At 52.2% G+C, this 27,457-nt stretch overlaps 9 protein-coding genes across 9 annotated transcripts; 4 read left to right on the top strand and 5 right to left on the bottom strand.

Annotated features, from left to right (window-relative positions):
* Positions 1-2,943: 2,943 nt before the first annotated feature.
* Positions 2,944-6,190, bottom strand: EDD37DRAFT_109209 (uncharacterized protein). The gene is made up of 2 exons (XM_062809190.1): positions 5,701-6,190; positions 2,944-5,644 (listed from the first exon to the last, which is right to left on the bottom strand). The coding sequence occupies exons 1-2, from the start codon at positions 5,942-5,944 to the stop codon at positions 3,150-3,152; spliced, it is 2,739 nt and encodes a 912-aa protein (XP_062667139.1). The 5' UTR covers positions 5,945-6,190; the 3' UTR covers positions 2,944-3,149.
* Positions 6,191-6,547: 357 nt separating this feature from the next.
* On the top strand, positions 6,548-9,609 carry EDD37DRAFT_652625 (mediator complex, subunit Med5; the record flags this gene model as incomplete). The annotated part of the gene is made up of 6 exons (XM_062818469.1): positions 6,548-7,372; positions 7,418-7,480; positions 7,530-8,003; positions 8,049-8,220; positions 8,267-8,626; positions 8,675-9,609. 6 exons carry the CDS (start codon positions 6,548-6,550, stop codon positions 9,607-9,609), a joined length of 2,829 nt encoding a protein of 942 aa, XP_062667138.1.
* An 85-nt stretch (positions 9,610-9,694) lies between these two features.
* EDD37DRAFT_108889 (uncharacterized protein) lies at positions 9,695-11,799 on the bottom strand. Its single transcript, XM_062809189.1, has 5 exons — positions 11,654-11,799; positions 11,474-11,581; positions 10,836-11,420; positions 10,625-10,783; positions 9,695-10,575 (listed from the first exon to the last, which is right to left on the bottom strand). Exons 2-5 carry the CDS (start codon positions 11,531-11,533, stop codon positions 9,781-9,783), a joined length of 1,599 nt encoding a protein of 532 aa, XP_062667137.1. The 5' UTR covers positions 11,534-11,581; positions 11,654-11,799; the 3' UTR covers positions 9,695-9,780.
* Positions 11,800-13,018: 1,219 nt separating this feature from the next.
* Positions 13,019-16,365, top strand: EDD37DRAFT_108782 (ABC transporter-like protein). Its single transcript, XM_062809187.1, has 7 exons — positions 13,019-13,434; positions 13,523-13,999; positions 14,060-15,364; positions 15,416-15,460; positions 15,512-15,864; positions 15,912-16,027; positions 16,091-16,365. The coding sequence occupies exons 1-7, from the start codon at positions 13,269-13,271 to the stop codon at positions 16,170-16,172; spliced, it is 2,544 nt and encodes an 847-aa protein (XP_062667136.1). The 5' UTR covers positions 13,019-13,268; the 3' UTR covers positions 16,173-16,365.
* Positions 16,110-17,622, bottom strand: EDD37DRAFT_108884 (beta-lactamase-like protein). The gene is made up of 4 exons (XM_062809188.1): positions 17,208-17,622; positions 16,656-17,160; positions 16,193-16,605; positions 16,110-16,139 (listed from the first exon to the last, which is right to left on the bottom strand). The coding sequence occupies exons 1-3, from the start codon at positions 17,427-17,429 to the stop codon at positions 16,316-16,318; spliced, it is 1,017 nt and encodes a 338-aa protein (XP_062667135.1). The 5' UTR covers positions 17,430-17,622; the 3' UTR covers positions 16,110-16,139; positions 16,193-16,315.
* Position 17,623: 1 nt separating this feature from the next.
* EDD37DRAFT_108326 (MobA-like NTP transferase domain-containing protein) lies at positions 17,624-18,803 on the top strand. The gene has a single exon (XM_062809185.1). The coding sequence runs from the start codon at positions 18,047-18,049 to the stop codon at positions 18,776-18,778; it is 732 nt and encodes a 243-aa protein (XP_062667134.1). The 5' UTR covers positions 17,624-18,046; the 3' UTR covers positions 18,779-18,803.
* EDD37DRAFT_106805 (MoeA, N-terminal and linker domain-containing protein) lies at positions 18,803-21,020 on the bottom strand. The gene has a single exon (XM_062809181.1). The coding sequence runs from the start codon at positions 20,529-20,531 to the stop codon at positions 18,828-18,830; it is 1,704 nt and encodes a 567-aa protein (XP_062667133.1). The 5' UTR covers positions 20,532-21,020; the 3' UTR covers positions 18,803-18,827.
* A 130-nt stretch (positions 21,021-21,150) lies between these two features.
* On the top strand, positions 21,151-24,835 carry EDD37DRAFT_672859 (putative periplasmic nitrate reductase; the record flags this gene model as incomplete). Its single annotated transcript, XM_062819461.1, has 9 exons — positions 21,151-21,290; positions 21,341-21,451; positions 21,500-21,733; positions 21,785-21,940; positions 22,054-22,182; positions 22,230-22,977; positions 23,031-23,354; positions 23,417-23,804; positions 23,852-24,835. The coding sequence occupies 9 exons, from the start codon at positions 21,151-21,153 to the stop codon at positions 24,580-24,582; spliced, it is 2,961 nt and encodes a 986-aa protein (XP_062667132.1). The 3' UTR covers positions 24,583-24,835.
* EDD37DRAFT_637540 (uncharacterized protein) lies at positions 24,575-26,135 on the bottom strand. Its single transcript, XM_062817048.1, has 2 exons — positions 25,351-26,135; positions 24,575-25,257 (listed from the first exon to the last, which is right to left on the bottom strand). Exons 1-2 carry the CDS (start codon positions 26,071-26,073, stop codon positions 24,880-24,882), a joined length of 1,101 nt encoding a protein of 366 aa, XP_062667131.1. The 5' UTR covers positions 26,074-26,135; the 3' UTR covers positions 24,575-24,879.
* Positions 26,136-27,457: the final 1,322 nt, after the last annotated feature.

Here is a 27,457-nt window from a genome sequence, read left to right as displayed (position 1 = left end):
GCGAGGGAGCTGCTCCGGTGTATATGATGGTGAGGTTTGTTGTGGCGGCCATGATTGCTGGCCTGCAGGCAAAGGTCGGCCACCTGGTTTTCTCCGAAAGGTATCCACTGCATGATGTGGTTGAGTGGGCATCTGGTCCTGTGCAAGACGTGCTGGTTGGCGTGCAGCTTCATTCCCAGGATCGTTGGACAGGTTCTGTGGCGGATGAGGGTGAATCGGATGAGTGTGATTCGGATGACCTGCGTCGCTACCCCGTGTCCAGACTGCATGTGGTGAGGTGTCTGGCTGATTGGGTGTTTCTTGCTGCTGTTTTTGTTGATGTAAGTCAACCTGATGATCGACCAGAAGGCCCACGGCCACATGCGTAGGAAACGCACACACCTTGGGAGCATCGCCTCTGACGACATGGTCTGGCCGTTGCTCGAACACTTGATCAGGCCTTCTCTTTGACTGTATAGGCAGACGTTGCTGGCCTTCCCGGGTCTGCGTTGCCCCGGTTGGTGCTTTGGGTGTGGCATAGCCCTTGCATTCAAATCCCCCCTTCATACAATTAAGGCCTGAGCAAGTCGTACAGATTAGCCCTGGCAAAATAATAAGGCCATCTATGGAGGGCATCTTGACTTACAGAACGGACGCCGTTCGTCACACTTCTTTTTCCTTTGCCGGCACGTGATGCAACCTGTCTTCGTTCTATGGCTGAAGTTACGCTTTCTCTTCGGCCCCATTGACACGACCCCTGATAACATCTCTTGAGTATACTGAGGCGATGGTGCGCCATCAGCCGGCTGCCGTTCGTCATACGATCCTGCGGCCTGCCCAACGTGTCCGTTTATTCTGGGTTGAAGTACTTCGATCGTATCTTGTTGTAGTAGGTCAGCCAGCTGACCCTCACGCGGACCTGAACCACCGTCATTGACGTGGCCGTTTGGTCGCGCCAACAGAAGTTGGTCTTGCCACGTATGTCCATCTTGGCCATATCCGTTGACATCTGGGAAGTTACCACGCCCACGGTCGCCTGCGTTTCCGATGACACGGAGTGCGCGGTCGGCCAATTGTGGTAGTCCGCTTGGGCCCAAGGGGTCATGTTCGTATGGGTGCTGATCAATCGTGCCCTTGACTTCTATGGTGCTAGATCGTCTGCGTTTACGGTCACGCATAGTAGGGCTATTCGAAAGCTTGGGGGTAATGTCTGGAGCATAATAAGGCGACTCACTTCCCGATCGTGAGTCATGCCATGAAGACGAGCCTGGACTCGGATCACCACGATCTGCCGCTGTCTCAGGGTCAGATATTCAGACGAAGGAGACTGATGAATCAGGCGTGGCTGCGAATGTTGATGTTGAGAGCCTGGGGGATTGGAGCATTTGTACATACATAGAGGCAACGCAGCGACTGCTGTCATCATTCCCAAGGCACAATGCGCGGCACCTTCACTGAAAGTCCGCTCCAGTCAGTTCTTGCCCAGTATATGTGCTCGTGCGGTGACACTTGGCTGTTCCCTTGACTCCTGATTTCAAGGATGAATGACCAGCTGAGTGTTCACAGCCTGAGACGCCGTGGGCGCTAACAAGGGCACCCTTTCCTCCGAGATGACTGAAGAACAGGAAATGATGCGTAAGGCTAGGCCTTAGGCTTTTGTGACCCACGGTACGTCCAGGAGTTCCGACAGGGCCACAGGAGAGACGACGAATCGCTCTATACCAACAGGCGCTTACTCGCCTTACCCAGTTGGAGACAGGCAAGCGCCGGGTCGGCACAGATGAAGTAGAAGGTGCTAAGCGAAGACTTGGAAGACTGCAGGTGAAACAGAATGACTTCGTCACCACTTTGTCGGGTCGCACAGCATCACCGACCCAGATTGGTGGGTGCGAGCCGTTGACGTTGGAGATGGGTTTCGAGTTTAATCAGTAGCCGCGGGAAGCACAGGCCCAAGCGTGCGGAAGATGCCGCGAAAGTTGATTAGTGTAATGTTGGAGCAAAGCCTGAGGTTCCTGTAACGCAAAAAAGAATAAGACAACACTGCAAGGAAGCTGAAATGGCTGCAATTTCGTAGAATGTAGAGAATTGAGGAGGATTGAAGGTGTTTCCGAAGATGTGACCACTTACCAGACAACAGGAAGGAAAGTTGGAGGAAGACCTGGAGGGGCGGGATGTCGCATGGAAGCCATAAACTGTCAGGTCTCGGGGCGTGGGGAAAATAGGCTTCCCAGAGGGGTTCCAACTTTAGGCGCTGCCGCCCGCTTGCCATCTGCCGCAGCATCATTCTTTGCCTGCAATGCCCATTGGATGAACAACGACCGCCGGCGTCTGCAGGCAAGGAGGGCACCGCTGCACTGCGCGGATAGCGGATACGACACCCTTGTAAGTTCTTTGTAGTGCCCCGTCAAGTGTCCCTTCGGCGGCAAAAAGCCTTCGCGGCGGCCTTAAATTGATCGATGCTGCTTACACCTAAAAGTTGGCATGGCACTTGTCTGTAAAGGTAAACCCAACCTCAGTCGTTCAAACAAAAGCTTACCAACATTTAAGAAGTTGAAGAAGCCACATCATGGAGAAGGATAGAATGGAGCGTACATGTGATCATGCTAGCAAGTGCCTGTCGACGTCCGTAGCGGTTGGGGCCATGCGCATCACTGCCTGTGCACCTCACCAATGCTCCGATCTTGAGCACCTCAGGAAGCCAGGATGCGGGCTGAGACCTAGAAGAAGACGAATCAAGGACCCTGCTGAGATGGGCCATATCCTTGTACGGAGTCCCCTATGATAATCACGACATAGAGCTGGTCGTGACCACAGCTTCATTCCTTGTCATTGATCACTGATTGGATGCGGCAAGTCCAAATCCTGCGCGCGCATCACGTCGCTAAAAGAGAGGAGCAACAATCAACACTCGTCACATGATGGCAGCGAAACAGGAATAGGCAGTTTTCCAGTGGGTGACAACCTGGAACCTGTCCGACGCGCGTAAAGAAACAGGCGCGACAGACGCCAGACGCCGGACGCTTGCCCACCACCGGAACTCAACAAGCCTGATCTATACTACAGTCCGGACTACAACACACAACATAATGGGATTTCTTCATAGAGACTTTCTGAACGGTGTGCATGATTTTACCCACCTTCATTGCATCCGGTATCCAAGGGCCTGTGTACTATCTGGTATTGATCCAAGTTTCCCATGCGGAACGAAATCCAATGTGGCCTCCAATGGTACCATAATCATGTTCACCACCACTGGACGGGCCAAAGTTATCCTGAATATCCTCAATCTGGTCCATCTCACAGATGACTGTCGAGGTAGGACGTCCATGGGCACATTGAAACGGTAGGATACATGTGGACAGCCGCCGCACCAATTCAATGCACTCGTCCAAGGCCAAGTTGTCATTGAACATGATGGCTGTTCGACAAGCGCGCGACTTGACCATCTCCAACAGCAATGTGGGACAACGAGCAATTTCTGAGAGCCAGGAACTCTCTTGCTTGATCTGGTCTTGACTCACTGCTTCCTTGCAGACTGCCCTAGCCCGGCTGAGGTCCGACCAAATCTCGTCGCGTAGTAGATCAATCAGAAGTTTTGGGTCTGTCCGGCATCGCTCGACAATGAGAGGTGGCAAAGATGCAATCTCCACGAAAGAAGCTGTACTGCTGGGTCTCGAGTAGGAGCCGGCATCACCGCCAGAGGTGATAGCGTACTTGATGCCCCATCTCTCAAAGTGTTCTCGTCGCATTTCAAACAGAGCGACCTCATTCTCGTCCACCTCGAAAACCATTGATTTCTCAAGGCGGGTCGTGGCTGACTGGCAAATTTCCTCGCACAGTCGTTCGAACCTCACTCGCTCGTCAGCGGCATGCTGATCGATCAGCAGAAGCAAATGGCTTAGTTTTGAATCGCCTGAGGAGCTCACCATGGCAGGGGTGACGGCGAGCAAAAACTTCTGGTCGACCTGCCCGATGATCGTAGCGTCTGCAAGCGCTCCTCTGGTCGGGTTGCGGCTTGTGCTAGCACAGATCTCTAACAGTCCAGGTCCCCAGCCAGTTTTGTTGCTCATAGTTGTGTCAATGGATGTCACTGATGGGATCGAGGTTTCAGACTTCCTGAGAGTCAAGAGGTCCTTGTACTTTCGCAGCTTGAGCGGAGTGCCATGGTTGGAGCCGTCATTGCTCTGAGGCATTAAAGGTCCTGTCTGCTGAAACTTGACGGTATGATAGGCGGCAGAAGGTGGCTTCAGATCTGGCCGTAAGCTGGAAGCATTTTTGATGGGTAGAAGAGCTCCAGTGCGTGGATGGATGTGAAGCGTCCGGCCACCAAGAGGATTCTGCCATTGGACAGCTTCGGCATCCGTGCTGACCTCACATGTTGTCGCGTTGGAAGCCTCTTGCGTTTGTCCTTGTTTGGAAGCGTTGTCTTCCGTGCTCAGAGTGCTTTCGTCAACATCGCAGTTCTCTACCTGAGTATATCCGGCAGCATTGGTCTGTGCCTCAACCTTCGCACTGGGCGTGAGAATCCCTATGCCGTAGGTCATATCACGTCGATCATATGAGCGCCCGCTCTTTACACGAGGCCAATGGATTAGGGAACCGGGCGTTCCTGCAACCCCGGCACGCTCCGCCGCCACTCGCTGATCAGTATTTGTATCCAACAGCCCGTTGCCGGACCCCTTGCTGGCCAACCCTCCATGTCCTCCCTTGCTCATCCTTCCACGCTTGAATCCATTAGCACTCAGAAACTCGTTCAGCAGGGACTGCAGGGCATTTTTAAGATGCTCAAGTCCAAAGTGAGATTCTGGGCATGCCTCCGACCGTCGTAGCAGTTGGGTCTTCTTGTCACTTTTGGTGTCGATGCGAATATGGAACATCGGCCAGCGATCAACACCCTTGCCCGTTTTGACGTCGTATGATGCCGCAAGAGGATGTGCACGACGGCCGGTCGTGGACACGTCGGTGTCTTCGTGACTCGCAGTCATGCCAAAGTTGGAGGCCCGAAACACATCGTTTATGACGTCGAAGAGCCAATTATCTTGTTTGCTGCGCATGAGTGGCAAGTGACCGATCGAAACGAATTGAACAAATCTGGAAGGCGCAGGACTCATCGAAACAGCAGCCTGCATGCAGAATGCGCTGGTTCGGATGGATGCCAGTCTCCAAGACGCTGATCTGGCGTTGGGAAGAAGACCAGCCTGACAGAGGATAGAAACGGTAGACTCGAGGGCAGGACGATCCGAGAATGGTAGAACTGTCCCATCATGAACGTATCTTCGCTGCCCGCATTTCAAAGACACGCGCAACCCTTCCGATGTCTTCCATGCAAATAGATAGCCAACCAGCATCCTTTTGATCCGCTCAAATGTCTTATCCACTTCTGTGAGCGTCGAATAGCGCAGAGACAAATGTTTCGATCGCACTGGAATCTCCCCGAACAGGTTCCGAACATGGACATGTGTGCCACCTCTTCGCAATCCTGTGTCTTCGCCATTCAGCCGCAGCTGGCGGCAAATGGCCCGCCCCTGATGCAGAACGAGTCTGTTACTGTGAGCAGAGCCGCTACGCTTCGAGGTGATCGACAACAAAGACAAGGACGAGAGGCTGGCAAGGAACCGACCCTGAGAGCCATACAAGAGGCATGACGGATTGGACTTGGAAGTACCTGTACGTCTGATCAGCATTGTGCACCATCAATCCGCCGTTTACGAGTAGCTATACAATAGGTTTCGGCCAAATGGCCATTCTCAGAGAACTCAAGGCCGTCAATGCCAGTGCCGTCATCCTCGACGGAGATGTAACCTTTTGCCAGGTCTAGCTCGATGGCGATGGTATGAGCCTCAGCATCCAACGCGTTTCTCACCAGGCCTTCGACAACATCCTCGGACGAGACGATCTCGCAAGCAGACGACAGTGTTGAGCGGACCCCTTCGGATAGAGGGAGGATAGGCGGAGGGTCCGTCATCCTTGGGGAGGACGGTTCGTAGAATAGAGACGAAGTTGCAGGCCCAAGATCAGGGAGGTCGCCATGGGAGCAAGCAAAGAGGAAGGAAGGACCTGCAAAGCATGACCTCCAACACGTATGGACTTTGCGACCGCCTCGCTTCAATTCTCAGGATCAGGTGTATTATTGTCGGCTTGTATGATCAGCATTAATATCCGTATTGTAGGCCGCAAGCCTCTTGGGTACAGTGACTACGGTACTTAAAACAACCTGGAATTTACTGTCTCGTGCCGAGGCTCTCATGCCTGCGCGATGCCATAGGAATGTGCAAACATGCCAAGCTCGGCATCCACTGTTTGTTCCATTTGTTTACTTTTCGCGTCTGCACCGTTTGTGAAGATTGCACCTTATGAAGAACACAGCATAGAATCCAGACAATCCAACTGCATCGCCCAACTTTGTATATCATGGACGTACCAAACATGCCAAAACCGACCAGGCTGGTCCTCGTCTCGGGATGAATATGGCCGAAGCTAGAGTCTTTGGTTCGTTCTAGGGCTCGTTCCGACACTTGAGCATCTCTGCGATCTGACTCCTCCGTCTTCACCTTTGCCCCGCGTCGCCATGGCTATCTCCAAGGTTTCTGAACTGGTGCGCTACTGCCTGTTACGAAGAACTTCTGTTGACGAGTTCGGCACATTAGTGCAGACGTATCAGGCCGAATTCAGCGGCAAGCGACTTTTCGCAGCACTCATTGAATGTCGGTTCTCGTTTTGTGCACCGGGGGATCCTCTCATTTCACTGTATCTGGACCATGTCGGCACTACCGGTGTTGTCAGCATCTCCGATGCACTTGTTGTCATGGTCCGCAGATGGAACAGTGACAAAGGCGCCCAGGCACAGAATGCTTTGCAATTCTACAACCAAACATTGCAAGATATCACGATGGTCACAGTATCTAACAAGTACAAGACCACCCCCTCCGAAGCACGAACATCTATTCTTTTGTCATCAAGATGGCTTGCTACGCTTGCCCGTCAAACATCTCAAGACGTTGAACCAGCCCTTAACATCGAACACTCTCATGTCCTCGAATCTCTTGCCTTTCTGGTCGCGTCGATGGCGGCAACCGATGCTGGACTTGAGGCCCTTTCCTTGAACGCTACCTTGCAAGGTGATACGAGTGAGGTTGCAAGCCAGGACTTGCGGGCTAGTCTCCGGCAGGCTCTGAACCTATGCCTGCCCCTGTACTCAACGCTGTCAACCCATCTTATGGATCGCCTCAATACTGTGCTCAAACATATCAGTCTTTTGGAGCACGGGTCGACCCAGAACGGCGGTTCCTCTGGCCAATCTTCCGAGATCCAGGTGCTACAGTTTCAAGTCTCAATCCCGGACACGCACATGGTTGCAGCTAGAGCAGCTACAATCGCATATCTCGAAGCCATGGTAAGCTGCATCCACGTGCAAGATGACGCTCGGCTAACATAGCAGCTCACAATGGGGTCGACGATTGATGATGGCACCTTGATCAACTACTTGTGCTCTCGTCATCAGGTAGGTGCATTTGCATTCCAGCAAAACGCAAATCATTGACCCAAGCAAGAACGATTATCAAGCCGTCTCCGTCGATCTCCTTATTTCAGCTTTTCAAATCCTCAAGACAAAGTCTGTCTCTCCAAGATCACTACTTTCCTACCAACAATGTCGGACTTTTGTCCAGAACAAGCTTCCCAATATCCTCTCGATGCTGTCGGCCTCGTCGTTCAACAGTTTCGACACCCAGCAGACCATCACCGACGCGTGGACCCAGGTAGTCCCTCAGCTATCTGGCCAGGAGATCATGCTCATAGGGTTCCACTTCCTTCACACCTGCTCTCTCCACCACTTGCTTACGCAACAAGCTGCTATCCAGCTCGTGGGAAATGAAGAGGCTCTATCTGGCATGAGCAAGGGTTTATACACAAAAGATGACTTGGTCTCACAAGTCATGGGAAATCATACCAGGGGACCGAAGCTTGTGGAAGAGCTCGTCCGAAGCGACGGGAGCGCGGGCTTCATCAGTCAAGCCATCGTTGAGGTAAGACTGCTGTGGGTGCTTCAGACATGCACTAAAGGACCTCAGATCATGCACAATTACTGTCAGAATAAAGAAACTCAGTACCTCAAGGATTTGGCGAATGCAATCATCCGAAGACCAGCGGCGATCAACTGCATCTCCTTGTTCATTCGTCCGAGCTACTGGCTGGGTCCCCTGTGCACACTGCTGGATGAGTGGCGATGGGATGAGATTCATGGTGAGCTTACGCCTTTCAGGAATAACATGATGCTGATAACAAGAAGGCGAAGCTCAGCCTGTCTACGACGAGTTCGGCGCGGTCCTTTTGCTCGTGTTGGTGACCAAGGCACGATTGCAACTGCCGCAGTCCGAGCTGGGTATTCGTAAGAAAGATGGGTTTCTCTCCGAATATATGAACAATGGCGATTCGGAGCAAGAGCTGGGCAGCCTTTCCGAAGTGAGAATGGCACACCTCGGAAACTGGATCAATGCCCTTTACCTGGCCGAAGGCTTGAGCGACGAACTTTTCACTAACTGCAGTCCGCATGACTTTTACATTCTCATACCAACTCTTCTTCGACAGTCGATGACTGCTTACCAGCAGGACAAATTGACTCAGGACTCGTTAAAGGCCGGCCTTGACTGTAGGCTCCTGGCACGTAGGTGGCTTTTCTTGAGCTGACATAACACAGATCTCCTGGAGCCTTTTCTACTGCCCTCCTTGGCTTCCGCCCTCAGCTGGATCGCTAATATCCTTCACGATGAGGCACCCGCCGCTGCCGTCATCCTTGATGTAATCATGAAAGCTCCCGGGAATACAGATTCTCGAGATATTCACCGAACCATACTAGCAATGTGCGGACCTCAGCTCCAGAAAATCATAGACTCAATGCAGCCTGAACACGACCAACTCCATGGTGTACAAGCAATTCTCAAACAATCTCCTATTTTCAGCTTTTCTCCTGACCAAGGCGTCGAACACAGTCAGATTGCGTCCGTCTTGCAGGAGGGCATCGTGTCGATGATCACCTCCGCTGGTGCTTCTGTTATGCAAGAGCAGTCGACTTCCTCAGGTATACATTCCATGGTCAATTGTGCAATCAATTCTCTTGGATTACAGAGTGCTTTAAGAGTCTTGCTTGCAGTTTTGCTACAAATGAGCGACAGTCCGGACTTCCTCTTCGCCCTGGACACGGTGTCGACCATCGTTTGCACTGTTGACCGTGGCCTGCGGGAGACTCTGCGCTTGCTGTACACGAATTTGGGGACCCTCCTCAAGAAGGGAGACACGCTTTCTGCGGAGGCAGTGGTCCGCCTCCATCGTCAGGTTGAAGCATATGCAAACCTCCTCACTGTCCAGGAGATGGGCTTGGATGCATTTGCATTCGCTCAGCAGCTTACCAACATCGACACAGCAGATCCCAACCTGGATGCTACTACAGCCGTGTCAGGAGCTATGGACCTGCAAGGGGATCAAGAGCCTGCCGATGGTATCGACCAAGTCCTCGACGAAGTGGCTGCCATGGGCAACCTAGACTCGAACGACGCAGACATGAACTTTGATGCTCTTTACGGTCTGCAGAACACCGACATGGATCTGAACGATTTAGACCTCGATATGTTCTAGTGGAGAGCATTGACAGCATTCGTGGCAGATCAGTAGTTTCCACTGAGCCGGCGTGGTTGGTCTCCCACAGGACTCTTGTCTGGATCCCTGCGGCAACAAGATTTGGAAATCCATCCCAACCCGAAGGGTCTGGCACCCTTCTATGTCCATTGTTCCCTCGCAGATATCGCATCATCGCACGCGGAATTCGGCCCTTATCCGCCGCAAAGCCAGATACATGGCTTCTCGCTGACTAGGTTCAAGATACCTGAGGGTGATCAGGTAGCTCAAGGGTGCTAGAGTCTGCAAAGTTGCAGGCGTATTGATACCGCGATGGATCGTGGAGGCTCCATCGCTAAGGACTGGCGTGGGAACAGACCGCAGTCGCCCACATTCGTCCACATCACCAAATGCATAAGCCAGTACTCCTAGAAAGTCCCGGACATTGTCTTGCAGGACCGCAGTGTGCAGAGACACCAAATCATCTCTTGTTGATGTCTGTTCTACCGTAGCATCAGATGGAGACTGTTTCTCAATTTGGGCCAGGGCGTCAAGCAGCGCAGCATGCAAGCAGATTCTAGCGACATAATATCGGTTCCAGTGAAAGAATCCGTCCCAGCACTTGAAGCAGTGAAGTCGAAATAGGTCGTCGAAAGTCCACGCGGTGTGATATGTATACTGCGTGGGAGAATCCACGACAACCTCTCTGGGTTGCCACTCAGGTATGTCGCACCAGCCATCCAGCTTGTCTTCGAGTCTTGCTCCAGCTTTCAGATACGAGTCGACAAGATCGGATCGGTTGAGGGGCTCATTGTCAGCTATGTCGAGAAAGTTTTTGACCCTCGCACGCAGTTTCGAAACATCATGAAAGAAGCTGCGTAACCTTAAGGAGGCATTCGGGACGGCGCTGGTGGCCTTGGGAATTTGTGCTTCAAGGTTCAGGTACTCTTGCGTCGGTTCCTCACCTGCGAACAGTGGTTTCCAATGCTGCCAATTGTGAGCACAGTTTCATATAACGTTTTGACTTTTGACATACCATGGATGATAGTAGGGTGTGGTAAAGGTGGCGGCCTTCAGGATCGCGGAACTGGGTCTCTCCACGTAGGCGCAGGAGCATCAGGGTGCCGTCAACGTGTGTCTGCCGTGACAGTCCACTCGTACTCGTATGGGTGGCGCCGGCGACGCCAGCAAGAAGCTGCTGAGCTGTTAGATCCATGATGACGCGACATCTCGATGCCTGACCGTACCTCTCTTACACCAAGCAACCATACAGCAACCAAAGTTTCGTCCGTCAACCACTTGTCCGGGTGCGCTAGTGCTGCAGTGACTGCCGACACGGCGTTTGCATATTCGAAGTCGACGACGGAACGCATGTCGACTGTGGGCGACCGGTTGGCAAGATTGATCACGCCGACAGCCCTCATTGCGGCATAGAGATGGGAGTCGGTACCGGCCTTGTGCATGATTTCCGGCAGGAACTGGAATGCAGTATTCCCGTACAAAACGCGTGAGGTGGTGTCGAATTGACCAAGCGAGTACCAGACAGCGTGTTCGGTCACATCGCTTGGGACAACATGCAGGATTCCTGGAGTCTGCGGAGATTGACTGCCTGTCCGGATGTGATTCCTCACTCCAGCACCTGATATCGAACTGTGCGAGCTGATCTGTCCAGCAAGAGCAAGACTTTCTGTGGATGATGCGTTTGGGTTTTCGTTTTCAGGTCGGGGGACAAAGACTGTCTTTCGAATCAGACCATAGCCCGGTGCACGATACCCGGGACATGGCTTCTTGAGCCTCGCACAATTGCAGCAGCCAGGGCGTCCCTCGTCGCACTAAGGGTTGGTCAGCATGTGGGTTCGAGGCATTTAAGATATATCAAGCCAACCTTGACCCTACGCTTCCGACATAGACCACAACCTGTACTCGGCCGCCCAATGTTCCCCATCCAAGGTGCTTTGCTGCGATTGGCGTGTCAAAGGTGTGGTCAAGCGTACTGGTAAATGGTTGGGAAGTGTAAGAAATTGGATCGAATGTCGCGACTGTTTTTACGATGCGAGACGCATACCCGGCTTTACTGAAAGTGCCCTTGCGAAAGATTACTGACGGGTCTCAAGAGGTTCGAACACCTTGGTCACACATATAAATATATTTCTCCTTTGCGGCTGACGCCGTCGCCAAATTTTGAAGACCTTCAGAAGTCGTGCCGCTTCGAATGCTTTCTTGAGCAGGGGTGTGCCGGCATAGCAAAATGTTGCATCACACTTGATCGCTACGCCTGGACGTAAAATTTAGGCAGGTTGGTACTCTGCAGGGCGCCTAGCAAACAAGTGTTCAGTGTACGATTTCCGCGCCGTTGGCGCTCGAACGTTGAGAACCGTTTCCGCGGACCATCACTACGATCGAGGCTACAAAGCTTGTCTCGGAGCCAAGGGGATGAGGTGCAGAGCAATGCACGTCGCATGGCTAGCTAGACATAGTTTAGCAACAACCCCGGGGAAGCAATGCAGTGACCAATCCGAGTGCTCAGGTGCCTGTGGACGTATCGGCTGCCACGTGAAGGACGGGGATAGGCATTGGATAGCCGATGGGAATGGGGCTGCTGTTTGCTTATCAAAGCACCTGAACAAAAGCAAGACATGTCCAGCACAGGAAAGGAAGCTCGCATGAGGATTTACAGGTTGAACAAGGATAATCATTGGCATCATAGTAGCATTCCGTGGTTATTTCAGGTGACGCCGAGACGCCTCCAAATTCACTGCCAGTGCCCCCAAACCGCTGAAGAGGAATCGAGAAATGGGATGTGCAGGAGGACAATGAGGGGGGCGATGTTCTGAGTGCTTTTGCCGTACGGTCCGTGCGCACCTTCCGGATCCTATTCCGTATTTATTATGTGACCCTAGATTGAGGGGGTTTCTCGTAAACAGCCCTGTCGCCTACTGTACCATCTCTCTTCCTCTTCCTCCCAAAGCGGATATTCGGCTACTCTTTTGCCATGGCTCAGCACTCGATTTGGGATCCCTGGACTTCTTTCTCGCCTAACCCTGCCATGTTGGTCGATACAGGCTGACCACGTTGCGCGATCTCGCCTCTGTAGCTGGCAACGTTGAATTCAGCTAAATCATGCCGGTTCTGCTGGGATGAAACCATTTTCTTCCCGTGTTTTGGAGAGACACGTTGCATCACATCGCAACTTCTTTCCTAAACTCAGCGCGCCTACCAAAACCAAAGAGGCCAGTTGATTACATTCAGATTCCATTTTAAGCACATCGCGGTAAGTGGGCAGTGACTTGAGTTTGACACCACTAGTTACTCACGGACCATGCTCGTCCTCTCGCTGCGCCGATTTCAAAAACAAAGACTCCCTTTTCCGTGATGCCCAGCATACTATGGACGGGAGCCCGCGCGTAAGTTCATATTTATGCGACGTGTTTGGTTCTTCGAGGCCATACAAACCATGAGAGGAGGCCAGAATACGAGGATCGCCCTCCGTAAAGATGTTCCAGGCTTTATGTGGCGGCCTGTGCTGCCATCGGCCTGCCCTTGGGGGACGGAGTGCTAGAATGTGTATATTCTATGCCTTCAGGACCAGAAAAAGAACAACTCATATCTTCTTCTGTGATTGAGGGACACCTGAGACTGGCGGTTTCCAATCGTCAATCGAATTCGCACTGCTCGCCAGAATGAAGGACGACTTCGCCAACGCAGCCGTTGCTGGCATCGTCAACAATCTAAATGAGTTTAATATGTCCAGTCTCGCCTGGGGAAATGCCACCTTGATTGTGCCGACAAATACGACGGGCTGCTTGCGACCAGGCGCCATGCCCATTCCCATCTACAATTTCAATTGTGAGTGTTATCTTGCCAGACTGCTGTCCATGACGATTGGCATGCTGCCACTCAAGCCTGTCTCAGCTTCATGCGCTTACGACCACAGGTACTCTTGGCCAGATGCGAAGTGTGTCCGCATTCGAGGAAAACTACTGTGCGCCAAACAATACAAATGTCTGCCTTCCCGGGTTTTACTGCCCAAACTCGAATGCAACAAACCCAGCACAGTATTGCCCTCCGACGGAGGAATGCCTTCTCATCCGTAGCTCCAAAGGAACGTGCGGACCGCAAGGAACGTTTGAGCCCAAAGTCTGTTCTCCCGGCTTTTACTGCCCAAGCCCCGGAAAGACCATCATCGAATGTCCTAAGGGTTTCTATTGTCCTCAAGGAAGTGTACAGCCAATTCGATGTGCCCCGGTCTCGCTATGTCCAACTCGCAGTCGGCGACAAGTCGTCATGCTGCCGGTATACGTGACCGTGGCTCTCGACATCATGCTTATCTTCATCGCAGTTTGGTTTTACTTCTTCTCAAAACGTAAAATCCACAAAAAGCCACAAAAGAAAGTGAAAAAGGAGACACTGCGTATGCCTGACCACGAAGAGAACAATTTACATCCATTCCTCACTAACGAGCCCATTGAAGCTTACGAGCTGACGGAGACGCCTGAGATTCAACGCCTGATGCAATCGTTTCGCGAATGCATCGGAGCCGATAATGTGGGCTTATCTTTCACTTTTGAAGGGCTGTCGTTCGAGCCCGTTCCAGGCAAACAGATTCTCTCAGGCATTTCTGGTGCCATGCAGAGCGGTTCTTTCTGGGCTGTGATGGGTGGCAGTGGCGCCGGAAAGTCAACTTTCCTCAACGTCCTGATGGGCAAGACAAAGCACACCGGAGGCTCGGTTCTCGTAAATGGCCACCACGAGAAGATGAAGAAGTACAAGAAATTGATCGGCTACGTGCCACAGGATGACATTGTCCTACCAGAGTTGACCGTGCGGGAAAACATTCTCCATTCCGCTCGCATTCGTCTTCCTCGCAACTGGACCGACGCGAGAAAACAAGAACATGTCGACACGCTGATTGCATGTCTTGGCCTTTCTCACGTTGCGGACTCACTTGTTGGAGACCCTCGAAAACCTGTCATCTCTGGAGGCCAACGAAAACGTGTCAGCATTGGCCTCGAGTTGGCTGCCGCGCCTATGGCACTTTTCCTAGACGAACCGACCTCGGGACTCGATGCAACTTCTGCCGCGTCTGTCATGGGTCTGTTGAGGTCTATCTCATCTCTCGGTGTCACCACAATCGCCATCATACATCAGCCACGCCAGGAGGTTTTTGAGTCAATTGATAACCTTCTCCTGCTCGGGAACGGACGTGAGCTGTATGCTGGTCCGACCAAGGACGTGTCGGGCTATTTCAACAAGCTCAGTTTCACTTTTCCTCAAAATCGCAACCCGGCAGATGTTGTCATGGACATCATGACAGGCAACGGTCAACAGTATACTAAAGATCTGTCTTGGCGAGAGAACAGCGTGCAAAGCCTGATCGACAAGTGGCAGACGACCGCTGCCAAACAAGAGGTGGACTCTGAAAAGGACATGGGCGACAAAAGTGGGTTTCAAGCCCGAACTGAAGTCCACGCTGTCCCTTCGAGCGCGACCCAACAGGAGGCCATCCGCCGTTCCATTAAGAAGCGAGGGGCTTCATATCCGCTTCAAGTCTGGTTCTGCTTCCAACGGGCAATGCTTCAGCAACTCAGAAATATTAACAGCTTCTTTTTCGAAGTGGGCGTTGGTGCACTTGCGGGTGCAGTGATTGGGATGTCCGCTTTTTCAGCACACGGCCAGCTGTTCAGAGGCATCTATCAATTCCCATTCACAGCTTTATCAAGCGCTGTGGATTATCAGTCCGCGATCCAAATTGGTTTGCTGGGTGGACTAGCTATAGGTGAAAAAGCTTCCGTTTCTTCTGAGCAGTAGTATGCTGACAATTTCCCAGGACTTGCCGCCAGTGCCGCGGGAGTGAAGGTCTTTGGTGACGAGAGTAAGTCTGCCTTCCACTGCACGGGTTTGTGCTTACATTAATGATTTGCAGAACTGACGTACTGGCGCGAAGCCGCTGCTGGCCACAATCGCTACGCGTACTATATCGGCAAGGTCCTCTCAACATTGGTTAGGATGACATTATCCTGTCTTCATTTCAGCGTCTGCCTCGGGGTCCTAGCCACTCCTATGATGTCATTCGGCTCAATCTTTGCTGCGAACCTGCTATATTTCTATTGCATTTACGGCTTCTCGAGCTGCATCAGCATGGTCACGAAACGAGAGGATGGACCTTTGTTGGCGGTGATGGGAAGCTTGATCATAGGCATTCTTGGAGGAGTCGCTCCACCATTGTCCAAGGTCAAACTGTGGCATATGGAGTGGCTCTGGCGGATGTCTCCTGGTGTATGTCGCCTCCTTCGTTGTCCACTATCGCAACTGACCAATGATAGACGTGGTTCACGGAGATATGGTTCACAAAAAATGTGGCACCGTTGAAGTATCTTTATATACTTGATCTCGCATCAGCAGCGACGGGCTTCAAATTTCATCAATCGACTCTGGACATGTGGTAAGTCAATTTGGCAAAAGCTTGAAGTGTATTGGAAAGACTTGCTAAACCCAGTGACAGTATTCTCTTCCTGATTGGAACGATATATCGGCTCATAGCATGTGCCCTCCTGGTGCTTGTCAAACGACATAAGCAGAGGTGACGGTTCTGTCGGCAACGTACAACGATTTCACGATCTTGATAGTCTTCCGCACTTCCACGTTCCTTTGTTCTTCTGCAAGTTCAGACTGTGATCGGCCACGAGGCTTCATCATACGCTCTATACCACATTCGGTCGGAATGCTCTCAGAAGCTGAACTTGGTCCCAACAACTGACGGGGCCAGCCTTCCGGGCATCGTGTTCTCGATCTCGACCTTGGCTCGCCAGCCCGAGCAGTGACCGGGCATTAGTATGTCGGGATTCAGTTCCTTGAGGTCCGCGATTGTTGGTTTCAACCATGCCTCATTCGGGCCGACCAAGTGATAGCCGCCAATAACTGCGTGCAATTTTTCGGTACCAGCAAGTTGCAACGCATGTTTTGCGACATTCACAACTCCGGCATGACTGCAGCCTGTGAAGACAACGACCCCTTTTCCTGGAAGAGTGTGAGAGAAAGACCCTGTGCGGATAAGCGATGGGGTTCACCTTTGATATTGCACATAAGAAAACGCTCGTCCAGGATCAGCTCATCACTCTCCCAAGTACCCGTGCCTTCATCGTATCGCATTCCTCTTTTGAAACCTACTTCATAAGGAGTTACTCGCGGAATCTCGCCCGATACCAGGAACATGTCATCGAGAATCGTGTGCGCCAGATCATTCTTCACAACGGTGGCACCAGCTGCCTCGATCTCGTCGAAAGTGGGATCCCGTTCCAAGGCTACGGGACCAAAAGGCCCCTGGAATCCGCGAGATGCTGGCCGGTTGGGATGGAGATCAACAACAACACCATCTTTGGAAGATCTTGCCTGGTTGATCATAGCCACTGCTTTCAGCATACCTCCAGAGTGGTCTCGATGCCAATGAGACAATTGAACCCACTCAATTGAACCAATGTCAGCTCTCAATCGTTTGGCGTTCAACTCCCAAATGTGCTCCTCAGGCGCCGTGTCGAAAAGGACAGTATGACGATTTTGTCCTTTGATGGCCGTCTAGACAGTTGTTATCTTGAGTTGCTACCCAAGGAGGTTGTACCTACTACCATCAGTGACAAGCCGTGAGCGCCGCAACAAACATTGTCCAGCCTAATCTCGAATTTCGCTGACCCTCTGTCGTTGTCTTGCAGTGGTGCGCGAGGTGCGATGTCGGCTAACTGGCCCGAGACTGTCAATCCTGGAATGTTGTAAGACGAGATGGGGTCGACTTCGTTGTCGACGATGACTAGAACTTCAAGTGCGTCCACTTCAATCAACGAAGCCATGATAGTTTATGCAAGTTAAGTCGCTGTTATCAGAGTCGGACCGGCGCTTTCAATGCTATGATAGCAAGTACCGTCAAGGGAAGAAGTCTTCATAAGTCAAAGGTGATATGGTCTCCGGTACGGCCGTACCTGGCGACCGTGGTCAGCCTAATGCCTCGGCGCCCAGCAAGGCTGTATGTTCATGTGCATGTATGTACTTTTGCGATAAGGTACGAGTAAGACGGAATTTATTCCACTTGGACAGACGATTTAATTTGGCGTTTAAACCTCGGTTGCGGCATCTTCGAAATGACGTACTATACAGTATTCCATTCTACTGTGAACAATATTATGAACGCCGTCTTTGGCGATTGCCGGACATGTATCATGCCTCGTTCCTATGGTTGGTAAAGCTCGCAGCTTTGTCAATTCAGGAAGGGCCATTCTTAAACTTTTGCTAACGCATAGCTGGATTTTCCCATAAATCTGCTCTCGGCTAATGCAAAGAAATGAAGACATTCCGCTGACTATCATACCCTGCAGCCGCACACAAGCTGCACAACCGGGTATCCCGACGCAATGATCAAGACCAAGGAGCACTTGTGAAAGTCGAAATTCGATTGCGGCCCCTCTGTTCAATGGCGGAGCTCATCCATATCCGATCTTTAATCCTTGCCGGTGGACAGTCATCGCGCATGGGCTCACCGAAGTGCCTCCTTCCCTTCCCACGACCTTCCGGCGATATTCCACTGATCCTTCAGACCTTGCTGCTACACCTTGAAGCCGCACATACCAACAGAAAGCCCCGGACAAGTGCAATAATGATTTCTGTCAGGAATGAGGCACAAAAGAAGGAAATCGAGGATGCACTGAAGCCACATCTGGACGACCACCCCGTTCAAGTCGAATTCGTCTTGGATATGCAGGCCGATTGTGGGCCGGTCATGGGCCTGGTGGCGGCGCACAAAGTTGATGAGCAGGCACACTGGATGGTCACTGGTTGCGACTATCCATTGCTCGAGACCGCTTCGCTCTTGCAATTATCCGCCGAACACAGCAGTGCTCAAAATGCCATTACCTGCTTCCGCAATCATGATGGCTGGACAGAGCCGTTGCTGGCAATCTGGTCCCCATACGCACTGGAAAGATTACTACGAATGTCCAGCTCGAATCCTCATATTGGCCCCAGTCGCGTGATACGAGCATTTGTGGACGAGGAGAGGGGCCTTACAGGGCAGCCTGCATTCTCCAATGGAGTTGGAATGGTCAGTCCGCAGGACGAGCTGTGGATTAAGAGCGTTGATACACCAGCAGAGTGGGACGCAGCAAGGAAGAAGATCTACGCCGAAGCGGCTGCGCATGGAACTTGATGTGTACTGGAGAAGGTCCTGTCCCCGTGGCGGCCTCCAAGCTCCGGCGTCATGAACATGCTGGGTGTACAAATGGATGAACAGTCACTCTGTCACCCTCCACAACCGCGTTCACACCTTCTGGGACCTCGACCCAACAATTCGCGCCTATCAGATTGCCCACTTTGTATGACGACTGATCTTCCAATACTTCGACGCAGTCTGCCTGAGCCTGTTCCTTTCCATGACAGCACAGCTTCCCAAGCCAGAAGGCACACAGATGCTCGGGCTTTCTCCTGCTTCGGCCTTGATTGTCACAGCACTGTTCACCATTTGCAAGCCCGCTCGACATGGTGCGACCCGGCCCAAAGAAAGCACTGCAACGACTGGGACTGATAGGTACCGCTGTACCATGGAGACTCGCGAGATATGGCACCACAAAAAACCGGAGTGCCATGGCTGCAGCGAGAGGGTTTCCAGGCAGCCCGAACAATGCGGTACGATTGCGTCTCTGAGTGGCCGCGTCGATGCTGCCCATGTCAAGCCAAGCAAAGAATACTGGTAGGCCAGGTCGAACTTTGACTCCATGGAACACGACGGCACCACCCAAGCGCTTCTCCACAACAGGTCTGACAAAGTCGAATTTTCCCATCGACACTCCTCCAGTCGTTATCAGAACGTCGACACATCGCTCTTGAACGGCCGTTCGGATGCTTTGTTCCAATGCCCACTCCGTGTCCTCGACAACTCCTAGATGCTCCACTGAGTAGCAAGGGCCCATTTCACGTAATGCAGAACAAATGTACGGACCATTGGAGTCTGGCAGAGTTCCTTCGAGGACTTCCAAACCAGCGCTCTCTGGTGCCGACCTGAGGTCGACCAATTCAGAACCCGTCGAAAGAACCCCGATCTTCCAAGTTTCTTGCAGGGCGTGGAGGTCCAGATCTGACGCGACCACATCCAGCTCTGTGGCCACTTCTATGCGACCAAGGCCAAGACTGGCAAGTGCCATGATATGCTTTGATTCAATTCTCTCACCTGCATTGACTATGAGGTCTCCCTCCGCAATATCACTGCCTGCGTACCTCCTGTTCTGACCCGCCCGGACCGGCGCGCATATAGCAATATACGACGTTTCCGGTCCCAGCCCGTCCTCTACTATAACAACATCTTCCACCTTGATCACAGCATCAAGCTCTGGGTATGTTCTTTCAGGGAATTTCGCGCCGGTCATGATTTCCACACATGTCACTGGGATCTCGGTGCCATCGTTGGTCCAGTCTTTTGCGCGACGGTCCAAGTCTCGTTCCGGCTCGGCTTTGTCTCCTGCGGCTACGACACCAACGACTCGCAACGTCCCAGGATGCTCAGGAGATGCACCAACGGTAGATGCCGAGCAGACCGCGAAGCCATCCATGGCGGATGTGTCGTTGATCGGTGTCGAATGAGATGCTTTGATGCTATGTGCAGCAGGCTTTCCAAGAGCGTCCATTAGCGCTACCGTTTGCACAGACCCGGTATATTGCCCAGCCGTTGCTCGCCTTCTCGGATGAAGTTCTCCAGCATCGTGACCATTGTGAACCACCTGTTCTCGCAAAGTCGGGTCATTGGATGATACACCACAGCGATGTTGCTCGGCAATGATCGTCTCTCGCCTGATTGCGTCGCAGTACGAGATAGGTGCATCATGGGATCCAGATCTCTGAGTAAGTTTTGTCGCAACCTTCCCACACCCATTCTTGCCCACAAGAGGTCTTTCCATCTCTCGATGCATGGTTGGTCGTGGTACCCATTCATGTGCCGCGCACGAAATGATGAGATACACCTCGCGCCTCTGTCCTCACTCACACATTTTCCAAGAGAACACACCAGGCTTCAATTCAACGTTGCCGGGAGCCGACAACTAACCCGGAAAGCGAATCTCCGGTGCCGCAAAGTTCAAGTGGCAGCGCGCATCTTGTACCTTGTTGCGTTCTATCATGCAAGGCAGGCGCAAAAGTTCTCCTGGTTGTCACCAATTGCGCATCTGTGCCGTAGAAATGCTGCTGGCCTGTCACCTCTGACTTCCCCACATCTATGGAGTTAAGCATTTGCTGAGCGCATCTTGACATCACGCTTGGAATACTGCGATGTCAATCAGAACTTTCCTCTTTCTGACCAAATTCCTTAATTTGTCACCAGAATGCTGAAAGCGTCCAGCCGGGCCGTAAACGGTTGTCAATCATCAAGTAAGTATTGGCTGCATCAGAAGTCCGTTCCAGGTCCGCTTTCCTACACCGGACACGAGCACCTCTGACGTTGCCGAGCTGGGTTGCCTTGTTCAACGACGTGTACAACTTCTGTCTCATACCTCACACATGTGGACACTCCCATATTCGGCTACGTTGTAAATCATGGCTGTGTCTACACGAAATGCGGTTGAAGATATCTGGGGTGAGCGGAAACCTTACAAACATGTCTGGCCCGATCGAGTGGACCAAGTCACCATCGAGGAGCCAGAGACATGGGTTCAAGCTGCATGTGTGATGTGCAGGTTGTGTTCTTTGACCGTTGCAAGGGAATAATACTGATACTGATTCATAGCAATGGCTGCGGTTGCGATATTGGTGTCAAGGATGGAAAAATTGTCGGTATCCGTGGAAGAGCAACAGACAGGGTGAACAGGGGGCGATTAGGACCCAAGGGTCTTTATGCGTGCGTCTCTGGACGACTTTTGATGTCCTGCTATCTGATGCTATAAAGTTGGAAATCTCTACAGCACCCGGACAGGTTGAAATACCCCATGATACGCCGGAATGGCAAGCTTGAGCGCGCCACTTGGGACGAAGCCATGGACTTGATTGTCGAGCGGACTCGAGATGTCCAACGTCGCTTGACGAATCATGGTATCGGGTTTTACACGACCGGTCAACTGTTTCTCGAGGAGTATTATACTCTGGCGGTTGTTGGGAAAGCAGGCTTGAGTACTTTGCATATGTGAGTCAGGTGCTCTCTGCCACTCACTACAACACCTTACGAAACATGCAGGGACGGTAACACGCGTCTCTGCACAGCGACTGCAGCTGCTTCAATGCGAGAGAGCTTTGGCTCGGATGGTCAACCCGGTTCATACACTGACATTGACTTTACCCATTGCATTCTGATGGTCGGTCACAATATGTCGGCAACTCAAACTGTGCTGTGGTGAGCAAGCAATCCCTTTAGCAGGAGCAGCATCCATATTCTCAGCTGCATCGGACACTCTTCGGGACTGGCGTCCCTTTCCCACTCAATCCATGGTTCTAACAGTGAAGCAGGGCGAGAATATTGGACAGGTTGGAAGGGCCAGAGCCTCCCACACTTATCGTCATTGATCCCAGAAAATCCGACTCCGCGAAAAAGGCAACATTGCATCTTGCGCCCAGAATTGGCACCAACCTGGCTTTGTGGGTGTTCCATGGCTATGAATTCGGGCGACTAACAATTCATTCAGACTCAACGGCATCCAACACGTGCTGTTCGCGAAGAAATACATCAACGAGGAATACGTTTCCAAACATGTGATCCAAAGGGAAGAGTTACGCGACGTCGTGAAAGAATACCCTCCTTCAAAGGTATCACAGATCACCGGTGTGTCTGAAGCAGACATCATCGAGGCGGCGGACATCTTAGGAAACGCCAAGTCGCTCCTGTCAACTGCATTGCAAGGAGTTTATCAGTCCAATCAAGCCACTGCTAGTGCCTGTGCCATCAACAACATCAACCTACTCCTTGGCCACATTGGCAGGCCTGGCAGTGGAATCTACCAAATGAATGGCCAGCCAACAGCCCAAAACAACCGTGAGGCTGGCTGCGACGGCGAATATCCTGGCTTCCGCAATTTCTCTAACCCTGTTCACATGCAGGAATTGGCCGATCTTTGGAACATCGATTACGAACATGTACCGCACTGGAATCAACCCACTCACATTGAGAATATGTTGAAATACATCGCCGCTGGCTCGATTGAGATGTTCTGGATCAATGGGACGAATCCGCTTGTCAGTTTACCTAATCTGCAAATGACCAGAGAACTTTTGACAAAGGAAAGCCTCTTCGTGATCGTCCAGGATATCTTTCCGACCGAGACCACGGCAATTGCGGACGTGGTACTGCCTGCCGCTGCGTGGGGAGAGAAGACTGGATGTTTTACAAATGTCGATCGAACTGTTCACATATCGCACAAGGCAGTGGAACCGCCTGTGAGTAGTTGTGGTTGTTGTAGCGTGCAAGATGACGAGCTGACTCTGCTCAGGGTGAGGCCAAGTCCGACTTCGAGATATTTGCGGACTACGCCAAACGAATGGACTTTAGGGACAAGGACGGTGACCCGCTGATTACCTGGACCTATCCAGAAGAAGCTTTCGAAGCTTGGAAGAAATTATCCAAAGGTCGACCATGCGACTATTCTGGCTTGAGTTATGATAAACTTACTGGCGGGTCGGGGATTCAGTGGCCTTGCACGGAAAGGTATCCTTATGGTAAAGAAAGGCTGTTCGACGATGGGATATTCTTCACCGACGTCGAGTATTGCGAGTCATTCGGACACGACCTCGAAACTGGTGCACCATACACCAAGGTAAGCTCTTCTGAACGAAGACTTCTGGCGTCCGAAGCTTAATCTCGTGATTGTTGGAACAGGACCAGTACAAAGCCATGAATCCGGCAGGCCGAGCCATACTCAAGCCTTGTCATTACCAACCAGAATTCGAAGGTGTCGACCAGGATTATCCACTGCAGCTGTCAACCGGTCGTCGGCCACTTCATTTCCACACTCGAACCAAGACGGGCAGAACGAAAGAGCTTCAGGGAGCCGATCCCGAGCCTTATGTCCAGATCTCTGAGAAGGATGCGAAGAAGTATAAAGTCAAGGAAGGCGACCTTGTGGTCGTGGAATCACGCCGCGGAAAGATTGAAGTGCCAGCCCGGGTGGGCTTGATGGCCGTTGGGCAGGTTTTCATCCCTTTTCACTTTGGTTATTTTGACGACCACACGGGGAGGTCAAGAGCAGCCAACGAATTGACTCGCCGTATGTGCTACATGTTGTTTGTGGTTTGCAAGTGCTGACGTACGCAGAACAATGGGATCCCGTCTCGAAGCAACCGCAATTCAAGTCAGGGGCCGTGCGCATCACGAAGGTTGATCCGTCTGAAAGGGAGAAAGTTCACGCGCCGGAGCTGCAGACAGCCGCAATCGAGGCCAAGGAAGAGGGCAACAAGGCGATTACTCAGCGTGGCGGACCCAAAGGTGAAAACGAGAGAACAGAAAGCTTCCTTCAATACTGGTTGGGGGCAACCTATGCGTCCATGGAGACACTGCGGGACATATGCGATCATCTCATGTCCCGCATAACACACTCGGACTATGAGATCAGCAGCGGCATGAAGATCATGCATCGCATCATCACGTCTTGTCTTGACAGACTTGGTCCGATCACGGTGAAGTATCGTAGCGAGAATGGTTATGGCCGGCAGACTTCGTTGGACTTGCAGAAAAGGCTGTTTCCCGACACAGACGTGGGAAATATTTCAGGATCCAATGCTTACGACATTTTGATGGCTCTGCAGAGCTTCTACCTATTCCTCGGTCATGTCGAAAGTCATATTATCACCATCTCGCCAGCGGCACAGGCCACCTGGGACCGCGAATTCATCGGGGCAACTGATTTCGTCAACACCCAAATCGGCAGGATGTACGGATGGACGAAGCAGCAGCTCGGGTCGAGAGGTCCTCAGACTCTCTTGGTGCCTTGCAAGGAAGCAGCCAAGCTCAAGGATAGAATGAAGGACGAACTGGATACCAAATAAAGAATTGATCTCGGACGGCCATATTGAATATCGCGCTACACATACAAAGCCACAGGAATGATAAAGTCTGCATAAGTATAATTTTCCTTAAATGTCATTCAACATCCAAACAACTAACTGAGGTGAAATTAAGAGTGAAATCGTTACTGTAGCTCGTGGCCAAAGAATGACCTCCCAGTCAGAATCTATGAAGAAAGGGGTGGAGGGGAAGAAGAAAGAAAGTCAGACAACGCCAGAACCACTCCGAGCTCCTGTTTCCGCAGTGCATGACAACGGATGCCGAGTACTTGCATCTCTCTAAAGAGCAAAGGCAAGAGCAGCGATAGCCACAATCGACAACTCGACCTTGGGCAAGGCGGCAGCACCGGTCCACACGGCGGGGGAGACGCTGGTGGAGGATGCGGCGGATGAGGATGAGGTGGCCCATGTGGAGGTGGCATCTGGGGTCTTGGTCGACACGCTGCTGGCGGCGGTGGAAGAACCCCAGTCGTCCCATGTGCCGTCGGTGGCAGTGGATGAGGAGCCGGTGGATGAGGAGCTATCGGAGGAGCTGACGGATGACCAGTCGTCCCAGGTGCCAGTGGAGACGGAGGTGACAGTGACTGGCGTGGTCGTGGCCTTGCTGCTGGTGGAGGCCTTGGTAGTGGTTGAGGCCTTGGAGCTGCTGCTGCCAGTGCTGATGGTGACGGTGCTTCCCCAGTCGTCCCAGGTCTCGGTGATGACCGAGGCGGTGGTGGAGCTTGTCTTCTTGCTCGAGCTGCTGTCAGTGCTGATGGTGACAGTGCTTCCCCAGTCATCCCAGGTCTCGGTGATGACCGAGGGCGTGGTGGTCGCCGGCTTGGTCTTGGTGGAACTGCCGTCCCACTCGTCCCAGGTCACGGTGATGATGGATGGGATGGTGGTCGACGGCTTGGTCTTGGTCGAGCTGCTGTCCCAGTCATCCCAGGTCTCGGTGATCATGGAAGGTGTGGTGGTCGCAGGCGCAGTGGTGCTGCTCGTCCACTCATCCCAGCCTGGCTCGGTGATGGTGATGGCAGTGCTCCATTCCTCCCATGTCTCGGTGACGACGTAAGGAGTGCTGCTAGTCGTGTCGCACGAAGTGGTGGCGGAGGTGGTCCAGTCACCCCAACCATCGGACGAAGTGGTAGCAGCAGTTGTGGTGCTGCTGGTCCAGTCACCCCAGCCGTCGGACGAAGTAGTGGCGGCGGTCGTGGTGGTACTGGAAGTCCAGTCATCCCATTCTCCAGTGCTAGAGGCACTGGTGGTCGCAGTGGTGGTGGGTGTCGTGGTTGCAGACGTGGTGCTGGAGCTGGTCCAGTCTCCCCATGCTCCGGTGGAGGTAGCGCTGGTGGAGATACAGCCAACATCGTAGATGGTGGACAGGTAGCAACCAGCAAGACCGTTGGTCGGGCAGATCTCGGTGACGGATGAAGAGCAAGCTGCGGAGGCAGAGCCAGCCAGAGCGGCGATCACGGGAGTTGAGGACTTCATTGTGAAACGAGTGTGGTGCTGCTGTAAAGAGCGACTATAGTTGGAAAGCGTGGGCGAGTGATGAGAAAAGAAAGCACTGGATGGGGTGGGAAACTGGGATATTTCTACCATCTGGGATGATCGCGAGCATCAGCTTCACCACCAAGCAACAGACCAACCTATGGACCGTGATCATTAGCGTCGTCGTCTCTCGATATCATTTTCGGGCTGACCGTCAGTGATTGGAGCTAGAGCTCCAGAACTCATCTCAACAACAAAGAGCTTCGATCGTGATCACGGACTCTGGAACACGTTCCGAGGGACACGAGCCAGGCTTCCCCGTCGGTGACATGCTAGATTGAGGTCTGAAGAGAATCTGCCATGTCGCTGATTGGAGATTGTACTCAGCTGTTGTGTAGATTGTACCACAACCAGAAATACCCATCATGTTATCTCGCACAATGCCCGATGCGGAAGTCAGTGCTTTTTTGGCGCGTTAACAACAGTTGAAGGTGGATTGTAGCTGTGCTTGAGATGAGAAAGTCGTGTGTTGACTGTCGTTGGAAGACTTTAAACTTGACTGACGTCGATAGAAAGGCCCGTTGCCGTAGCCAGGAAAGGTTTGACATGGAGATGACAGGGATTCTCAGCTTGTGATTCGGGGGTGGTTTGTTTATTCATGGTTCAAGCTCCCGGGCATGGGCCAAATTTGACAGCCGAGGCAGCCCGGACATTGCTTGACTTGCTTGGCTTGCTTTGGGTGACCGCCCACTATAATCTTATTAACCTCCTACACAATTCATTGTATATTGTTGACATTCACTGACACAGTGACACTCTCATGAAGCCTGTCAACTTCTATCATGCTTCTGGTTGCGCACTCTGCTCCAGCATCTTCCGTCCACTCATCAAACCTGAACACGTGGTCCAGTCTCTGCTGCGCCCTTCAGAACAATTCTTGATCATCTGTTAAGCTTCTGCATCTGCCCTGCGTGGCGTCCACCGGCTTTCCCAGTGTCATCAGCAATCAAACCAAATTTCACCATTTCTTGCATCTCCAAGACGTGGCCCTCATTTGATCAGGTCCAGACTGCACTGCTGTTGATTGGATCAATTTCCTTGTACAACCGCCACCGTCCACGCCGGATCTGAATCCAGATGGTCCTGTCCTCGAGGAGCTCCTCCCGGCATGCGTGGATCGCGTCAACGATAGAACCCGTGTGACATGCTAACTCCTGCAGATCCAAAGTACCTACTTGCTCCAGTCCTCGATGCTCGTGCCATTTCGCATGCTGTTAACCCTTGCGAAGCCCATGTCCTTTGTGTTACCTCCATGCCGCCCACGTATCCAAGTCCGAGCCATATCGATGATGGCGTATTCGGAACAACAGTCATATTCCCTGTG

This window comes from Exophiala viscosa (assembly GCF_022695815.1).
Source record: "Exophiala viscosa unplaced genomic scaffold EDD37scaffold_10, whole genome shotgun sequence".
Taxonomy (NCBI): Eukaryota; Fungi; Ascomycota; class Eurotiomycetes; order Chaetothyriales; family Herpotrichiellaceae; genus Exophiala; species Exophiala viscosa.
The sequence above is the reverse complement of the archived record's forward strand: the minus strand, read 5'-3'. Positions and strand labels throughout refer to the sequence as shown.